Source organism: Squalius cephalus, assembly GCF_949319135.1.
Source record: "Squalius cephalus genome assembly, chromosome: 5".
Taxonomy (NCBI): Eukaryota; Metazoa; Chordata; class Actinopteri; order Cypriniformes; family Leuciscidae; genus Squalius; species Squalius cephalus.
The window spans coordinates 39,670,424-39,688,050 of record NC_137126.1 but is presented as its reverse complement, the minus strand read 5'-3'; the positions used below and the strand labels follow the sequence as shown (position 1 = coordinate 39,688,050).

Genomic DNA, 17,627 nt, shown 5'->3' with positions numbered 1-17,627 from the left:
AGGCAGACTGTCTACGGCTAGACGGGACGGCCAGTTTAATCGTTGCAAGTATTGAGCACATTTACTCAGGCTGGGCAAGCTGAGATGCTGAAAGGCGATCCAGTCGTCCACTGGTTCGATTGTCTCTTCTTCTTTTTTTAGGAGGAAGGTTGTGTGGTTGAATGGGAGGAAGATATGTATTGAGCTCTGGTTTGTTTTTGGCATGCTGTGTGACAGCTTAATGAGGAAGTTAAGGAGCGTGCATCGGAAGGTCAGGGACTGCCGATCAGAGAGGGAGTCGTATATCTCCACACAAAGTCTCCTCACCCGTATCCTGTACACTCTATCTGTCAATCTCTCGTCAGCTCCGCTTACCCCACCGACGGGACACACGCTGTGCTTGCCATACAAACAGATCCTTTCTTTTGGTCTATTTACGGTAAATTCAAAGGAGCAGCCAAGGAAAAACGCTTTTCAAGGTCTTCAGAAGTGCTCGAGACACGTGTGAACCGCCCTTTTGCCCTGTTATTTCCTATGTAAACTGTAAGCCGAGACGCTCTGTTGTGGGCTTGCACGGTGCAGTGAATGTAGCTAATTGCGCGTTGAGTTCTGGGCAGAGGAGAAGGTCAGTTGTCGGTCCTTAACTTCCACCCTGACAACGCCATTAATCCCACAGCGAGTCAGACTCCTCTCTGCACTGCTCGCAGGGCAAATGTTTCATCTCAAGGAAGTCTGTGAGGAGGAATAAAGGAGTTTATGAAATATTAGATTATTGGGCGGCTGAAGTTTTGCCTTGGAGGTGGAAGTGCTTTTTCTCATCCCTGATGTGCATGTGGCGCAAGGCCAAAATGAATGGATGGTTCCGAAGACTGAAACATCTTTTTCACAGCTCAGCTGAAAAAAAAACAGCAATGACATTAAAAGAACTGTAGTTAACAGTATCATACACTTTGCTTAGATTTGCCAAAAAACCTGTCTGCAGTCAGAAGTCAGTGATGCAAATATTTCATACCAAATTCTTCCAATAATTAGGTTTATTGTCTAGATCAGGTGTTTTCAAACTTTTTGATGTCACGGACCACTAAACATTATCCAGTTGTAAGGTTCCTCCAGCTATAGATTTTCATTTAGAAAGACACATTTATACTGTGAAAATACTGTTTTTTTTTTTTAACCCATTTGTTTATTTCTAATTACAAAACTTATACTGAAATATTTTAATACGTTTTAATACACACATTTTTTTAACCCATTACTTTGTTTTTTTATTAGAGGTTTAATACATAGTTCTACACAATTCTTTGAACCTTTTTGTGAAGTGTGAAAATCGCTGATCTAGGTTATGCTCTCCATGTTGATTTCAAAGCTCTATTCTCCTACTGTATGTTAATAATTATGTATGTCTTATTTGTGTTTTGGGAGAAACTTCTGAGACAAAGAAATAGTTCATCCAAAAATGAAAATCAATCTGTCATCATCATTTACTTAGTCATCTGTGGAATACAAAATGAGACTTTCTGGTTCCAAAAATGAAACAAAAGCAGCATAAAAGTCAAGTGTGATCAAATCTAATTTGCGGTTCTGCATATTTAGACATGCCGCGTCTCAATACACGTGACAACCAGCGTCATTTGCTATCATTCACATCAAACATGCCGCAACAGTCCTTCCAAGTTTGAAATATGCGCATACGCAAATGAGATTTGTGAGCTTCTGGAGGGCATGATTTTCATTTTTGGATGAACTATTTCTTTGAATAAAACAACTGAGAACATTAAGTCTCCTGAGCTTTGAAAGAGCAACCTCTGAGCAATATTTTTTTCCCTCTAGGTATCTGTGTGTTTGAAGTGTGGATCTGGCAAGCAGAGAAGCTAAAATGTGACACCCGGGATTAAAGGAGGGCAGTAGGGCCTACAGGCGTGATTTTAGGATATCTTACCCCTTTAATACACCATGCCATATCTCGAAACCACATTTAACCACCGACCCAATCCCTTCCCTCGTTTTCAGCAGAAATGCATATTAATAGATTAGCGAGACGAGGGGTTTGTGGATAAGCTTGGCAGTTAAAACGGAGGTCGAGCTTTAGTCTCCCACTGGTCTATTTTATTTAATTTTTTAAGTCAATGGTCACATCCTTTTCGCAGTGTAATTTAATCGGAGACTCTGTGGCTGTGGGCAGCATCTGCGCTCTGAGCAGAGATAGAGCTGCTGCTGCTGCTGGCTTTTTTTTTTTTTTTTAAACTAATCCTCAGATTTCTCTGCTCACCGAGCTACAGATCACTCCACTGGGTGAAGACAATTACCAGCCTGCTTTTTCATGCTAATGCAATCTCTAACTAGATCTCTTCTCAAAAATGTGGAGGAGAGAAAGCGAGAGATAGGAAGAAGGAAGGTTTTTTTTTATTTTTTAGATTAACATTTAATTATGAACAGTTCCCCGTCAGTGAAGCGGAGGGGTCAGGAGAGGAGGGCAACACACAGAGGGAAAGGGCAGGCAGTAATTTAAGATGCTGAACTCTGCTTAGGGACGTGTGTGTGTGTGTGTGTGTGTGTGTGTGTGTGTGTGTGTGTGTGTGTGTGTGTGTGTGTGTGTGTGTGTGTGTGTGTGTGTGTGCGTGTGTGTGCGCTTGCGCCACGCCAGAGAGAGAGAGAGAGAGGTCAGAGGGCACGTCTCGTCATAAGCAGGGTTTTGCATGACTGCACCTATTCTCGAATGCCTGCATGAGGGGTTTCAGGCCTGGTGTTTGTTTTGTGCTAGGATTTTATGACATGGTCCTCAGGATAAACAGTGTTCTTGGCCTCATCGGATCATAAACTCAGTCTCGGATGAATCTCCCAAGCCTCACTTGACCTTATGATTGTCACGCTGTCTAGAGCGTTTTTCAAAACTAGCGGAGGAGACTTAACGAAACCCTCTTTGAGAAAATGACAGACACATGTGGAAGTCACTGGTTGTGCGATTTACACAAGCGCAGAGTTGCCGTGTGTTTGGAAGTGATCTGCTTTGTGACATTTTGCACACACAAAAAAATCGTTTTTTATAATTTTTTTCTAAACCTGTTTTTTAACATTTATTTTTCAACTATGTTTATTTTTCATTTATGCTGTCAATTTATTTTAACTTTTTCAAATATTTTTTCTGAATCACTTTTTTATTTATTTATATTGTCAATAAATGTGTTATAATTTGACAGTATAAATGTATACAGTAAAAAAAAATTAATGAACCCATTATGCCATTTTTATTTATTTATTTTTTTACTACACCGAAATATTTTTTTATTTTAATACAATATTTTTATTTTAGTGTATTTTTAAATAATATTTTTTTAATAATAACCTAAGTGAACTCCCAAGCATCCACCAGTGACACCAGTGGCGATTACACGAGCGTCTCAGGTAGAGTTGGCGTGTGTTTGGATGCGATCTGCTTTGTATGTCATTTTGCAAAGCAGCTTTGTCAGCCGACTACAGCCGCCCAAATGTCTCCGCAGCGATGAACTTGGATACCTTTCTTTGAAGGCTCCTGTGAGCGTATACACATATCTGAGACTTATCAAAAGATTACCATTCCACACACATTTCCTTCTTTAGTGGCCACCTTCACATAGATACACGTGCGCATGTGAATTACACACACCTCACCTTCACTACCTCATGTCCCTCGGAAAGGGAATGATAAAGCGGGTCTTTATCAGGACAGCTGTGTGATATGGAAGGTGCCGGATATTTCCTGCCACAAGGGCCAGGCAGGGCCGTTATTCACTCTCTCTCTCTCACTCTCTCTCTGATTATTGGACAGAAAACTGATAATCTTAGAGGAAAGATGTCTGATAAAGCATGAATGTGTGTGTGTGTGTACATCCCTGCACATAAATATATGTTTAGCCTATGTTTTGAAGGTTAAGTGGCAGTGGATTTTATGGTGGCTGGGCCACATGACTGAATGACATTGTGTTTTATATTTTATATACACAGTTTTTATCTTTATCGCTCACATCAGTCTGGTTTATCATTTATAGTTTTGTTATGGTGAGAATAAAAAGTCCCAACTGCATACTTATTTGTGCTTGCAAAATGTATTTTTCCCAGTAATTGATTGTTCCTCATTCAGTGGTAATGGAAATTGAGGTCAGCAGGCCTGCAGGTGCATTCTGGGATACTGGAGTGTGTCCTCAGAGAACACTGATACCGTACATGGATGTGTAAACTTTTTGACTTCAATTATTTTCTATCGATTTGAACTATTGATGGTACATTACATTTTTACATTAGCGTGTATGATTTAATTATTTGTCTTTTTCGCCCTCCCTCAAATGACAACGGCTCATCTTTCAGACTTCAGCCCCTCAGGCTGTTGTTTAAACAGCACAAACAATGAACAAAATACAGCAAGAGAAGACACTTGAATATTCACACTAACAAATGAATGCCTTCAGGAGGTGGGGGTGTTGTGCATAGAATAGGCCATTGTTTTCATTTTGTGTTAATCCTAAACAGTGTTCTTGTGTTATGTGAATGAGTTCAGATGTGTGACAAACAGGGTGATGGCCAGCGCTGTGCTTTTTTTATTTTTGTAGTATTTATTTTAGTTTAGTTGTTCTTTTCTATTGATTGTTGCAGTTTTACGTTCAACCAACTGCTCCGATGCATCTTTATGTAGATGTGGGACCTTTACACTTGGGCTGTGCAATCTTTCTTTTACAATTCATTGTATTTAAATGCTTTGTAAAGAGAGAATAAGTCCTGCACATTTTTATAATATATATTTATTTATTTATTCCAGTATTAAATATTGAATTGTCCATGCTCACTATTATGTTGCTACTATTTTTGCATTTAGATGTGAAAGTTTTATGAAATCATAAGGCTACTTTTATTAAAAGATTAAGTTTAAGTGAGCGTTAGATGATGGAAAAGGTAATCTCACAGTGAATATTCATTTTTCATACTGTACGTTATATTCATGTGATGCCTAAATTCACTTGTAGCATTTAAAATGCGTGATTTTAGTTTTTCTTTATCTTTAATTGATTTAGACAAAGTGGAAATGTAATATCGGTCATTTATCAGTTATGTGGCCATTACATGGAAATAATTATCTATCTGTATATTCTGTATAGTCGTTTTCAGACAGAAGGTAATATCAGTGCATCCCATTTATTTAAACCGCAAAGATATTGGTTTGTCATTGGCAACTTTGAATGCTCGACATTTTTGTTTGGCATCAAACTACGAAAAAAGTCGAACATTGTTTCCTAAGTATGATGCGACGACAGGTTTATTGATTGTCACCCTATTGCTATTGATGGATAAGCTACTCTGAAAATGTCCAAATGTCATTGTATTGTGTTATTGTGAATGCATGTATTTTGTGAATGCATCAGCACTGCTTTAGACAGGAAGTTCTTCCATGTGCACACACGTCAGCGTCTCGTCTCAGCGGTCAATTAGCTGGTGCTTCAGCCACCGACGTGACAGCGTTAATGTGAGCTATTGTAGCGTGATTCAAGATAACAGGCGTGTGGTTTCACGTGCTGTGACAGAGATAGACTTCATCGTATTATCATCCAGCTCACATTTACAGGCCGTGTGGAGAGCAAAAAAAAAAGGCAAGAATTTAATGTGTGCAATATGTTTATGTTCATTCTTCGAGCTGCAAAATAAACCATCTTCCATCTGCTTATGCTTGCAACAATGGCTGACCTGTGTTTAACCCTGGAATGGAGGCGGACTCTTTAGCAGATGTGGATATTGTGTGCGAATATTGTTAGCTATTGAGTGAGACTGTATGTATAGTGGAAAAACGTGCATATATTGCTTGTTTGTTTGTTGTCAGCAGGACTGTTTTCGCTCTATGGCTTTTACATCCTCTCCTGCATTCATGTGTTGTTAGGAAGCGCCGGGTCTCCTATGCGTGCGCGTCTTGTTAGCAGTCATCGGATTTATGTCCCTTTGTGCGTGCCCGTCTGCAGATGTCCCCTCTGAAGGATTGTTTGTTTGTTTGTGAGTGTTTTGCATTCTCGTTTGTCCTTGTCCTGTTGCATTATTTGTGTGCGTGTGTGTGTGTGTGTGTGACTGAGTTATTCTGATTGTTTCTAATGTCGCCTGCTCAGCATGTTCAGCAGCATGTCTGTGGGGTTGTTATATAGTAGTGTTTGAGTGTCTAAGATTGTGTGTGTGTGCTCTGTAGTGAAGTTAAGGGGTCGGGGACTCTGTCTGTCCCTCTAATGGGCTCTTTCATTGCTTTCCATTCAGCGGTGCGGTGTGTGTGAGGGATTATGGGGGACTGTAGTGGCTGCTTGTTAAAGCTGAAGAAAAGGGTCTGGGTGTGTCGATTGGATTAACTTGTTTGGGCTTATTAAGAGGGGAGACGCACAGGCCTTTTAAAAGCACTGCATGGGGCTCTCTGTCTCATACACACAGACATTCACACACACACACACTCACACTGAGCTGGCAGGTCACCATTCAATTAAGAAGAGAATCCCCCCTCCTATCCGTCCCCTCAGCCTTCAGATATCGCAGACAAACGCAAACGCTCCTTCCTCTCTCCCTCCTTAACATCAATAAACATAGAATCCCTACAGCCCGAGTCTATATTGGTCATAATGGAGGATTTTATAGACAGTAAATCAACTTTTACCCAACATGTTTTTGTCTTAGGTTCTTTTATCCTCACTAACGCCTTTTCGTTTCACCTTCCCCTCACTTTCGGTCCTATCGATCTTTTCGGCTCCCCCACAGAAGTGCACTTCAGAGAATTCAGGGGGCTCAGGCCAGCGTGAGGTTAATTCGCTCGCCAGAGATCTCGGCATGCATCAGACAAACTAAGTGCGTGTCTACCTGAAACTGTATATTGTTACAGATACAAAACCACTTTAATTACGGTGACTGATTTTTGCACAGACTACTTTGACTTAAGCTACATGTCACAGTTGGAGTGTTTTCATTCTAAAAATTTGTAAGTGTAATTTGTCTATCCACATTAAAAGCAAAAAATGCTGCGTAGCATCACCCAGTCGCAGCCAGAACATTATAGACTTGCAGTTACATTAAATTGGATATCAGCCCTAATAAACTGGCAACTAGCGCAGTGTGAATCATCAATTTTTTTATATACATGTAATACACAAAAAAAATTTGACGATTCACACTGCGCTAGTTACCAGCTTATTTGTCTTTTTAGGATTTTTTTTTATATGTTCTTTTATTAATAGATTCAGATGACCTTTGCCATCATCTAACGCTCAAAGTTTTGAACCTAATTTTCCAGTAAAAAAAACAAAACAATGATAATTGAATTCTTTGCTCACCATTGATGGAATTTTCCGTCTTTTATGAGACAGCGCTTCCTCGCTTATTGCTTATTGCCGGAAATTTCTGGCTTTCTGTTTTTGCACTTTTATACAGTAGGGGGCAGAGTTAGTCATATTCTGAAAGATTACTGAATCTCCTAATCAAAACACAGGCGAAGAAGAAGCAGAAACAAGCGATGTCCATAGTTCATCAACATTAAACAGCATATAAATCAAAACTGCCTAAGGTTACCGTATGAAATGTCGACCCAGGATCTCGTTCTGAATCCGATCCAGACGTATCTTCTCAGCTTTTTGCTCAAAATGTTGCTTTTTTTTTTTTTAAGCAGAGGGTCTGTTCGTTCTCTGGTATATTGCATGTCCAGATATTCATACAACAAAATATTCTGGGGGGCATGACATTTTTGGCGGTAGCTGGCAACTTTTCTCAAAAACGCTGGCTGGGAAAGAGTTAATAACACTTGCTATAGTTTAGTAAATCTCAAAATTAAACAAGTGACGGTATATATATTTTTTTTTTTGGGGTTTAACATTTATCTGATATTGCTGTTACATTAAAATATTTATCTGTATCTGTCAGAATTTAAATATGTGCATCCCTATATAATGCTAAATAAAATATATATATTTTAAAAACTTTTAAAACAACATTCATTGTGTGAAATTTCTTTTTCATTGTAAAGTGCATTAGTTTTAAAATCTTATTGCACTGAAACCTTCTGCTCTTTGTTAGGAGGTTAGAGGGACATCAATGAATTCGGTGTGGCTGTAGGGCTTAAGATGAAAATCATATGCTAAATAACAACAAACCAAATCCATGCTGTCTTGGTTTTAGCTATACAAGCATGACTTGTTTCTTAATTTTGAAGTGGTGCAAGAGTTCAATCATATCTCCTAGAAAATGTCTCACTATTTTCAGGAATGCGTGAGGTTTGTTCCCAATGACAGCTTATAAACCCTCTAGTTTTATGAAAAAAACAGTGATAAGAGAATTTGCAAATTTGTAATGTGGCTCGTATCTCAGGAAGCAGACACACAAGTGCAATTGCAGAAATCTTCCAGCGTTTGCTGTTCGTCGTGTTGAGCTGGTACTGCTTTTGACTGAAGGGAGACAATGATGAGTCTATGGTGGTGGGGATTTTATTGGTGTTGCAGCTGATTTGCTCAAATACATCGATAAGCATATGTTAGCTGACATAGCTACACAATTTCAAAGTGCATGCGTGTTTACTACAAATAAATATTGACAGACATACAGGCAGACCTGAGTCGCTTGTCGATCTCACTCTCATTCTCTGCTCAGTTCCTCATCATCTGCTCGCATTCACATGCAGATTTTCGGAAACAGTCTCAGGAAGGGCTAATCCATTTCCCCGCTGTGACAGAAAGCCATTGAGGAGACAGAAAGCGAGAGAGAGATAGAGATGTTTACCGATGAGCCTGGGTCTTTAAATAACACAGATTTCACATGTCAATAAAATAGAGCGATTCAGCACACTCTTGGATTGCATGTTTTCGGTTGTTGTTCACAGTTTGAGGATTTGTTCCCTCAGAAATTCTGACTGACAAGATGGGTGGTAAAGGGTTGTCAGGCGTTCTTACTAAGCTTCAAGATGTTTCTGCATCAGTTTAATCATGTTGCCATCTAAAGAGCTGTAATTTACATAGTTGCCCTCTGGCATGGCTTGATTTAGCCAAGGAGGACATGTTCCTAGATCTTTTGTTGGTGCTGGAACAAAATACCTATAAATTGTAGCCCTAGTTGTACCCCTGACCCTAACCAATCACAGGGATAATAGATTAAGAATGTAGTTCAAGCCCCTAACCCCAGCCATAAGCCTAATCCTAAAACCTGATTGGTCGACAGGAATGCTGTTCCAAACAAGGATATTGATCCAGCCAGGAACATGTCGTACCTACTTAGGCAAACCATGTTAAGCGTTTCACCAGGGTTATTATGGCTTTGAATATTTTTATTTTTATAAGAAGTTTTTATTTCCATTTTATTGGTCTTTAAATATATTTTTTAACTTTAGTAATTGTCAGTCTTCAATCAGTCAATGTTAAGTTTTAATTTATTTAATTGTTTCGTAGTTTTCTAGTTTTAGTTTTTATTTTGGTTATAGTATTTTAGGGCTGCCAAAGTTAATGCGCTAAATGGTATAATTTAAAAATTTGTTTCGATTTCTGCAATTATTATTGCTATAGAAGTATTTACATGTTTAATGTAGGTGGGTTGTAAAGGTTTCAACTAAATCTAAAATTAATTTGTGTCCATTTTTATTTTATGCATTTAAGGTTTTTTTTCAGTTAAAACATGTTTTCATTTAGTTTTTGTATAGTTTTTTTTTTATTTTTTATGTGCCTCACAGTTAGGTGTTTTGGAACAAACACAATCATATGAGCCGTGATATTCCATATTATAAACAGAGGTGAAAATGAACCTTAATGTCTGTATTAAGTTCAGGAGGTCATTGTTCTTTATTGACTGTCAGTCGTTAAGCATTTTCAATATTCTATATGCTTGCACATTTGTGCTGAAATCAAAGTCCTGTTCTAGGTAGCCTTGTGGTTAGATCTGTGCTTGTGCCAAAAGGTTGAAGGTTTGAACCCTTGATTGTGCCCTTGAGCAAGGCACTTCACTTAAAGTTACTCCAGCAGGATTGTTCCTGTAACTTACTATTACACTTTCTTTGCTAGTCTGGTTGTCGACTGGTGGGCGGCAGTGCTGCCTGAAACTTAGTCAGATGGTCCTATTACGCATTCTCCAACAGAGCTGCTGTTTCCTGTGTCGGCTGTCTGGCAGCGCGCCCCGTTTTCTCTTCTTCCTCTGGAGCTAAAGAACTGAAGATGGAGGGAGGCAGAGCAGGAATGCATCCAGAGATTTATGGCCCGGGGGGAGATTGATTACGCCCATCACTGGCCCTGATGTGCGCTTGGCATTTGCCCCCCACCCGACTCATCAGCATGTTACACATACACCCACACACAATATGGACATTTACACTCCAAGCAGAAAATCCAGGAAATCGCCTCGAGGTCTTTTTGGACAAAATACCGTCTCAGTCACCATCTGATCTGCAGACAGACTCTCTTTTTCGACATCCCCATCATTTAAAAAAAAAAAACCCACCTAGAAAGTGTTGTCAGCAGCAGGTCAGTGCAGGGTTTTGTTTCTACCGTGTGTGTTGTGAGCAGTGATGGGTGCTTTATTCCTCTTGCGACTGAGGGAAGTGATAGGCTGCTGATGGATGGGTGCTGTGGGATGGCCAGGAAGGACGGTGCTGCTAGATTCCCATGAGATGCAGCACTTCTGTCTGTGTGTTCTTCTCCTGTGTATCACAGGTGTGAGTTAAAGAACTAAATTAAAAATACATACACGGTATGTTGGAGCCATGGCCTAGTGCTTGCAAGTATGAATCTGGCTCGCTGCATTCCCTGATATTTTTCCTATTTTTATTTATTATATTATATTACTCTATTTTTTTATACTTAACAAATATAAATATTTATTTTATTCATACTTTTAATATTTACACTTTTAGATGATTTGTTCTTTTGAAAAATATTGATATTTGTAATATTTACACTTGTATTTTTTATTTAAAAAAAACATTATGACTTTTATTTACAATAAATGTGGCCAGAAGCATGTCCCCTGGTTCCCAGATGACACTTTATCATACTGTTTTTCCCCATTTAAATGAGTGTAATTCCTTTATTTCTTGCTTAATCTTCTGACTACCTTATTAAGCATTTGAACAATTTTATTTTACAGGTCGGCCTCGGCAAACCGGTGTCTGTAGAATCGTACCTGCGTTTGCGCAGTCATGCTGGCCTGTCTGCAGAGGAGGCAGAACCCTGCACCCCAGCACGCCACGGCCGTCTGCAGCAGCAGCAAGAGTCTTGAGCCAACGCAACACATCCACCGCAAATGTGAGCAGCCTGTGTTTCAGAGTTTACATTTCTGTTTTTTGTTTTTTTAGATTACATTTATCATAAATGGCAAATACAAATGGTTGACAGCAAACTGGTTTGGCTTGCTGGTTGCTGACACAGTATATTAGATTTACTTCCTTATGATGAGACCGAACACTCAGATTGAATAATTAAATGTGACTGTGTATTTAGGCACTGACGACAGTGAGGATGAGTTAAATTAACTTTGACGATAGACTTTTCTTTCACACTCTTCTATTAAGAGAGCTTTTTTTATGTCAGTATGATGAAGCACATTCATGAGCCCTGAAATCACATCACATTCATTTCATGCACCAAGAAGCTTCACTCTGCTCACAGTGGCATTGTGTAGACATGAATAGTTAACATCTTGTTTTTCGCAACCTTGATTCGAGTCCTATTGGCTTTGGTCCTTGTACTTAATTCTCTTCTCTTTTAGTATTTTATACTCCATTCTACTGTAGTGGTATTTTGATGTATACTGTGTGAGAAAAATATGTGTCATTTATTATAAAAACAAACAGATTGAATAATTGACTTTTATATTGTCATTGTACTGAGCAAATTGTTTAAACATTATCTGAAAAATACATATTTATTTAACTATGCAGATATTTTTCTAAACTGTTAAATACTGTTGCTCTTAGTAGAATAAAATAATAACAATACATGTACCAATTAATTTTTATTATTTTTTTTTTTACCAGTAATATTTTTATTTTAAATAGTAATATTGTCAAATGTGCTGTAAAAAAAAAGTGAAATAAATAAATATCTTAACTGCATACATTAACTTTGACAGCCCTAAAAAGAAACCTGTGCCAAGAACATAAATAAATATTTTTCTATTTTTGGAGCTGTGGTGTTCCAAACTATTCTTCCTTTTTGTGGTTGAGCACCCTCATTGAGCTTTTTGCCCTTTGGATGTGCGCACTTTGTGTTGAATCTTTGTGGAACAAAAAAACCCCCCAAAAAAACCCATAAATTCTCAAATGTTTTGCAGGTATCATAGCACACCCTCAGGCCCTAGTTTAAAATCCCCTACTATACTGAACTAATCAACCTAATCTACTCTAACTCTACCCTAGTGTTGTCACGATACTAGAATTTCTAACTTCGATACGATACCTTGAAAAATATCGATATTCGATACCATTTTCGATACCACGGAGAAAAAAAACTACCACAATATTAAGGGGGTATTTTTTTTTATTTAAAGCTAAATATAACGACAATGAGGTATATTTTACATGAACAAAAATGTCCTGAGGTAGTGCACTTGTTCAAAAGCATAAATGCTGATTAATACATTAACGTTATTTGATGAACAGATTTAAACGCAAAAGAAATAGTGCTTTTAAAAATACAGATTGTGTCAAATCACTTAACAGTATCAAATTGTAGGATAGAGTGTCAGTAGGCCTAATGTATAATAATAAGATTAAACATTCAATTTTCAGTTAAAGGCATTTCAGTATTGAATTCAGAGATGTCATTGTCTAGTTCAGTTTAGTTTAATTAGTATCTGTGTAATCAAATTGATGATAATCGCTAATGACGGCAAATTTTTAATAAAGTTAAATAAGCACAAGTTAATTTACATTTGACCACAGTTAAAATATTTACTTGTCTAAGATTCCTCAGTCAGATTATATTAACTTTAAGAATTACGGTGAAAAAACGAGACAACACACACTCATATCAACAACAATACTAGGCCATCTTGGTTAATGTTTCAGAAACGTTAAAATGAGAAGAGTTACCAACCTCTCGAAATTATTTATATAGATCCGGGTGTCGGTCTTTCAGGTGCTTTACTATATTAGGCCCCGATCACACCTAACATGTTTTTCAGGTTCGAAAACGCGAGGTGCACAGAACGAGCAGTGCGCTGCGTTTTTTATGTTGCTAGGCAACCACTGAAACAGCTGTCCTGTCAGTCAAGTAAACGTCAAATCAGCCTTTTATTAACTTATTTACTTTCTGTTAACATTGTGGTAGTTAAGGTTCATGAAGTCGTTAAGCTCCTGGTAACCCGCGAGAGCACCACAAGTTTATCCTCCATCATCGCACTCTCCGGGCGTTCAAGCAACTAGCTTTCATCACTGAAACGGAAGGCCCGCGAGGCGCAGCAGCCGCATAAACAGCGCGCAGAACGCTCACTGGAAACAAATTGAAAATAGGCGCCTCTCACTGCAAAAAACGCGTCAGGTGTGATCGGCCCCATTCACTTCACTTTTGGTATTTAACCAGAGCGAATGAGACGAGTGCGCGTGGTCAACGCGCCTTTGGAGAGAAGTGAAAGTGACAGCTCGGCTAGTATCGATACTTTGGGAAATTAGTATTGGTACCGTTCAGATATTTCAGTATCGATATTTATCGAAATATCGATATTTTTGACAACACTACTCTACCCTACTCCATTATACTCTACATAACCTCTACTTCTCTAAGTGCTGCTCTGTGAGAAATGTCTGGGACTATATGAAACATTTGTAGTGTCTTGTCTTTGTTGTTCAATAGCCATTGGATCAACAAGAATTTAAAGACTTTACCGCAGAGATTCCCTGGCTTGGCTTCAAGGCTTGTTACTCAACCCTGGCCTTCAGGTTAGCTAAACATTTGCAGTGGTGGATGTCCTTACAGACCTACCCATATGCAAATATACACATGCTGAAACAAATCTGCTCATTTTCCATAAGTCGGTTTCACACATATGCACGAGTAACCCATGTTGAACAGGTCCTCTGGTTGCCACACTGTACAATTGTGTATATTAGTATGTGTATCTCCATGTTTGTTCAAGGTTCAGACCAACAAATCTCGTTCTGGCAAGCTCCGAGATTAAAGAAAGTAAAGCACAGCCTACTGTTTTTGTTTTATTCCGACAGAAGATCCCAGGGCTCTGCTTAAAGCTTCAGATTAGACTTAAACTGAGGGGGCACTTGCTGTAATGTGAAGGAGAGAAGAAAGGAAAGAATAGAGAGGAAGAGGGGGTTGTCCTTCTTTTAGAACGGTCCATATGCATTCAGTTCTGTTTTGTTGCCGTGGCAGTATTCCATATGCACAAGCTGATTACTGTGAGGACAGGAGATGAGCAGAGGAACATGCAACTTCTAACCACTATCCCTTAGGTTCAGCTCTAAGCTCAGAGCAGCTTAAAGGTAATAGGATGGCATTGTCCTCATGCTGCTCACTGATCAGCGTAGCATCGTTCTGCTTTCTCCTTCATGGCAAACAGGAAAAGGTTAAAAGGAAAGCTTTTTTGGGAAAGCATGGGTGCCTGCTGCATTTCTTCATGTTTTAAGAAGTGTGTATGTCTTGTGAGAGAGCAAAGTTTGAAAACAAGAAGTGAAAGAGCTTCACTGGTATAATTGAAATGAATGAGTGGTCAGAGCTGATGGCCTCGTGGGCAGCGCTCTGACATGTAGCGTGGTTGCGCTTTAGGTTTGTAGTTTGAATCCAGTCTCAGGTACCTTTCCGGATCCAGTCATGGATGAATGAATGAGCGGATGATGGATGGATGAATGAATGAATGAGAAGATGATGAATGAATGAATAAATGAGCAAATGGATGGATGGATGGATGGATTGATGAATGAGCAGATGGACAAATGGGTAGATGGATGGCAGGATGAATGAGTAGACTGATAAATGGATGAACTGATGAATAAGAAGTTTCAAAGATCAATGATTTTGCATGGAAAAGAAAGGGGAAAAAGCATGTTTGAGAGAAAAAGAAAAGAAGAATGAGAGGGCAGAAGAGATGGAGACCGCCATGCTTGATTTAAATTGATTCCCTCCCTCCAATTTCAGCAGGATTTAGCCACTTCCTTTCTAGACTTCTTATTGAGAAGCAGTCAGTGGGGGTCTGAGGCTGAAATCAATGGGAAAGAACAGTTTCTTTCTCTCTGTCTCACACACACACAGGCACTCTTCCTGGCATCAGTTTGCTTTTGATTGAGAGATTGCTGCAGTAAAGCACAAGCTCATAACAATAAGTAAAAGACCTTTGTGTGTGTCATTGATTGGAGAATCTGTGTCTGCGCTGTGGTTTCAGTACACATGGACCACACCGTCTGGTCTGGGGCTACAGACAGGTGTCATCAGGCTTTGGACTGAGACACATTCTGGGCTGATGTCTGAAAGATGATGAGGTGGTTCTTCTCAGATCCAGCATGAGAGAGAGGATTTGAAAGGGTATTCAAATAACTATAAAGTAAAAGCCCCCTCTGCATGCAGATGCTGAGCGCCTGCACAGTTCATTGATGCAACTCCCATTAAAAATATCTCATACTCTCAATAAAAAAAGGACTTAACTGGCTCCAGCATCAGCTGCAAGCGCTCAGATCGGCCCGCCAGACAATCAATTTCCCCAGAGTGCATGGAGCTTAGCGGGCGAGAGAGAGAGAGAGAGAGAGAGAGAGAGAGAGAGAGAGAGAGAGAGAGAGAGAGAGAGAGAGAGAGAGAGAGAGAGAGAGAGAGAGAGACGGGAGATAGGAAAGGTTGTTTTCATTATCACACCTCTTTCCCTGTCTGAGCAGAAAAAAAAGCTTGAAAAAAAAAAACGAGAGAGAAAGCTGGGCGAGTTGCAAAGTGGAGGTAGCGAGAGACCAAGAAAGAGTGAGCGAGCAACATGCTTTTTAAGAAGCCCGTTGACCGCCTGCCCTTAAAAATATCGTATTAGATTAGCTTCAGTGAGGAGGCCTTTTGAGTTTTCCCCCTTCTAGCCAAGAAATGAAAAAGAAACGGCAGGCATTAGTTAAATTATAAATCACAGCCGCTCGCTTTCAGCATGCCTAAATTCTCCGGGTATGTGGCGGCACTCTCACACGTCAGGGCTTGTCATTCCTAATTAAATCTCCCTGTTTGGGTGACATTTGTAGCTGTCGTCCAGCCCCCCGCCAGTGTCTGTCTGCCAGTAGCTTAGATGGAGACATGAAAGTCTGAGCGGAGGGCCGATCCCCCTTCATCACGGAGCGCCCTGGGGACTGGAGCACCGGGGCCGGACACATCACACACACTCCGACACTGACCTCTGCAATGCATTCTGGGGGATTTTCTGCCCACTTTCCTTTCATAGCTCGTTCTTTCACACTTTCTTTCCCTCACTCTTTCTTTCAACTCTTTTACTTTCCTTTGTTTTTCATTCATTCTCTTTCTTTCTTTTACTGTTACGTTATTTTTCTCTTCCAATATTTCTCTTTCACTTTTTATCTCAGTCTTTCTTTTTCTACCTCTTTCTCTTTCTATCACTTGCCCTTTTCTTTGTTTTTCATTGTTCTCTCTCACTCTTTCCTTCATTCTCTTTCAGTCATGCACTTTTGTTTTCTCTTTTGCTCTTTTCCTTGCTTTTTTTTTGCTCTTCTTTTCTTTTCTTGTTTGCTTTTTTCCTTTGCCGTTTCATTGTTTTTCCTGCTCATTTTCACTCTCCCAGCAAGCAATAGCCATCACTTCATCATTTCTAGGTTAACTATAGACCCGATATAGTCCGGCTATGAGCAACCCACTTCTAGCCAAAATAACCTTGAATTTGGTTACATGTCGTCTTGCCAAAATAACCTGCGAGATGTATGATATTCCATCATGTAAGCAAAGTAAACAGTGATTACAAAGGGTTTGGTTTCATTTATTCACTCATTTCATTTCTTTGTTATCTAATTGATGACTAGTCTATTATTGGGCTATGGTTTAGACGTCTATTAAATTTTCACTGACAGTCCACATTTTTCCTTGTTTTAGGCTAGACGTCTGGGCTGTGTTTGGACGGCTATTGGACGTCTTTTAAATGCAAAATTTCTTACTGGGCTGTTTCACTCATTTTTATTTTTTGCACTCTTCCTATCTTGCTTTTTCATTTCTTTTTTCCTTCCTTCCCTCTGCAGTTTAATTTTCTCCATAGTGTTATGTGTGCATGCTTGGTCTGTTACACACGCTCACCTGTGTGAGGTGTCTGTGAGAGATTCAGGTCCAATCACAACATTCTTCTCCCTCTGCCCTGAGCCACAGCAGGCTTTGGCAGCCAATCAGATGCACATATGGCACTGTGACATCATTTGCAGGGTCACAACATCCAATCCGGTAGAGAGAGATTATCACCTCCGAAGGCCTGATGGGAAAGATTTGAACCATGTGAGAAGCAGAAGTCAGCATCATACTGATAAGACATCAGAATTGGACTGAGCCTTCAGTTTTCACATTAATAGCTAAAGGCTTGTGGAAGGGTTATGAGATGTTGATCTCTGCCAGAATGTATTTGGTTCCAGAAGTGCAATGTTCCTCCAGTCCAGCAGGGTTCACCGTACAAGAAATAAATCACATTTACTGCAAGGTGCAGGTAAAGGGTCCCACTGTTTGCGGGGATTT

The 17,627-nt window shown here is 39.5% G+C and overlaps 1 protein-coding gene across 2 annotated transcripts in view; it reads left to right on the top strand.

Annotated features, from left to right (window-relative positions):
• fam222aa (family with sequence similarity 222 member Aa) overlaps positions 1-17,627 on the top strand; it is a 58,115-nt gene that overhangs the window by 22,454 nt on the left and 18,034 nt on the right. For both annotated transcript variants that reach the window (XM_079873171.1, XM_079873172.1), the window contains one exon: positions 11,080-11,237. In XM_079873171.1, coding sequence (XP_079729297.1) covers positions 11,132-11,237 — 106 coding nt within the window. In that variant the 5' untranslated portion in view covers positions 11,080-11,131. The remainder of the gene's footprint in view (positions 1-11,079; positions 11,238-17,627) is intronic.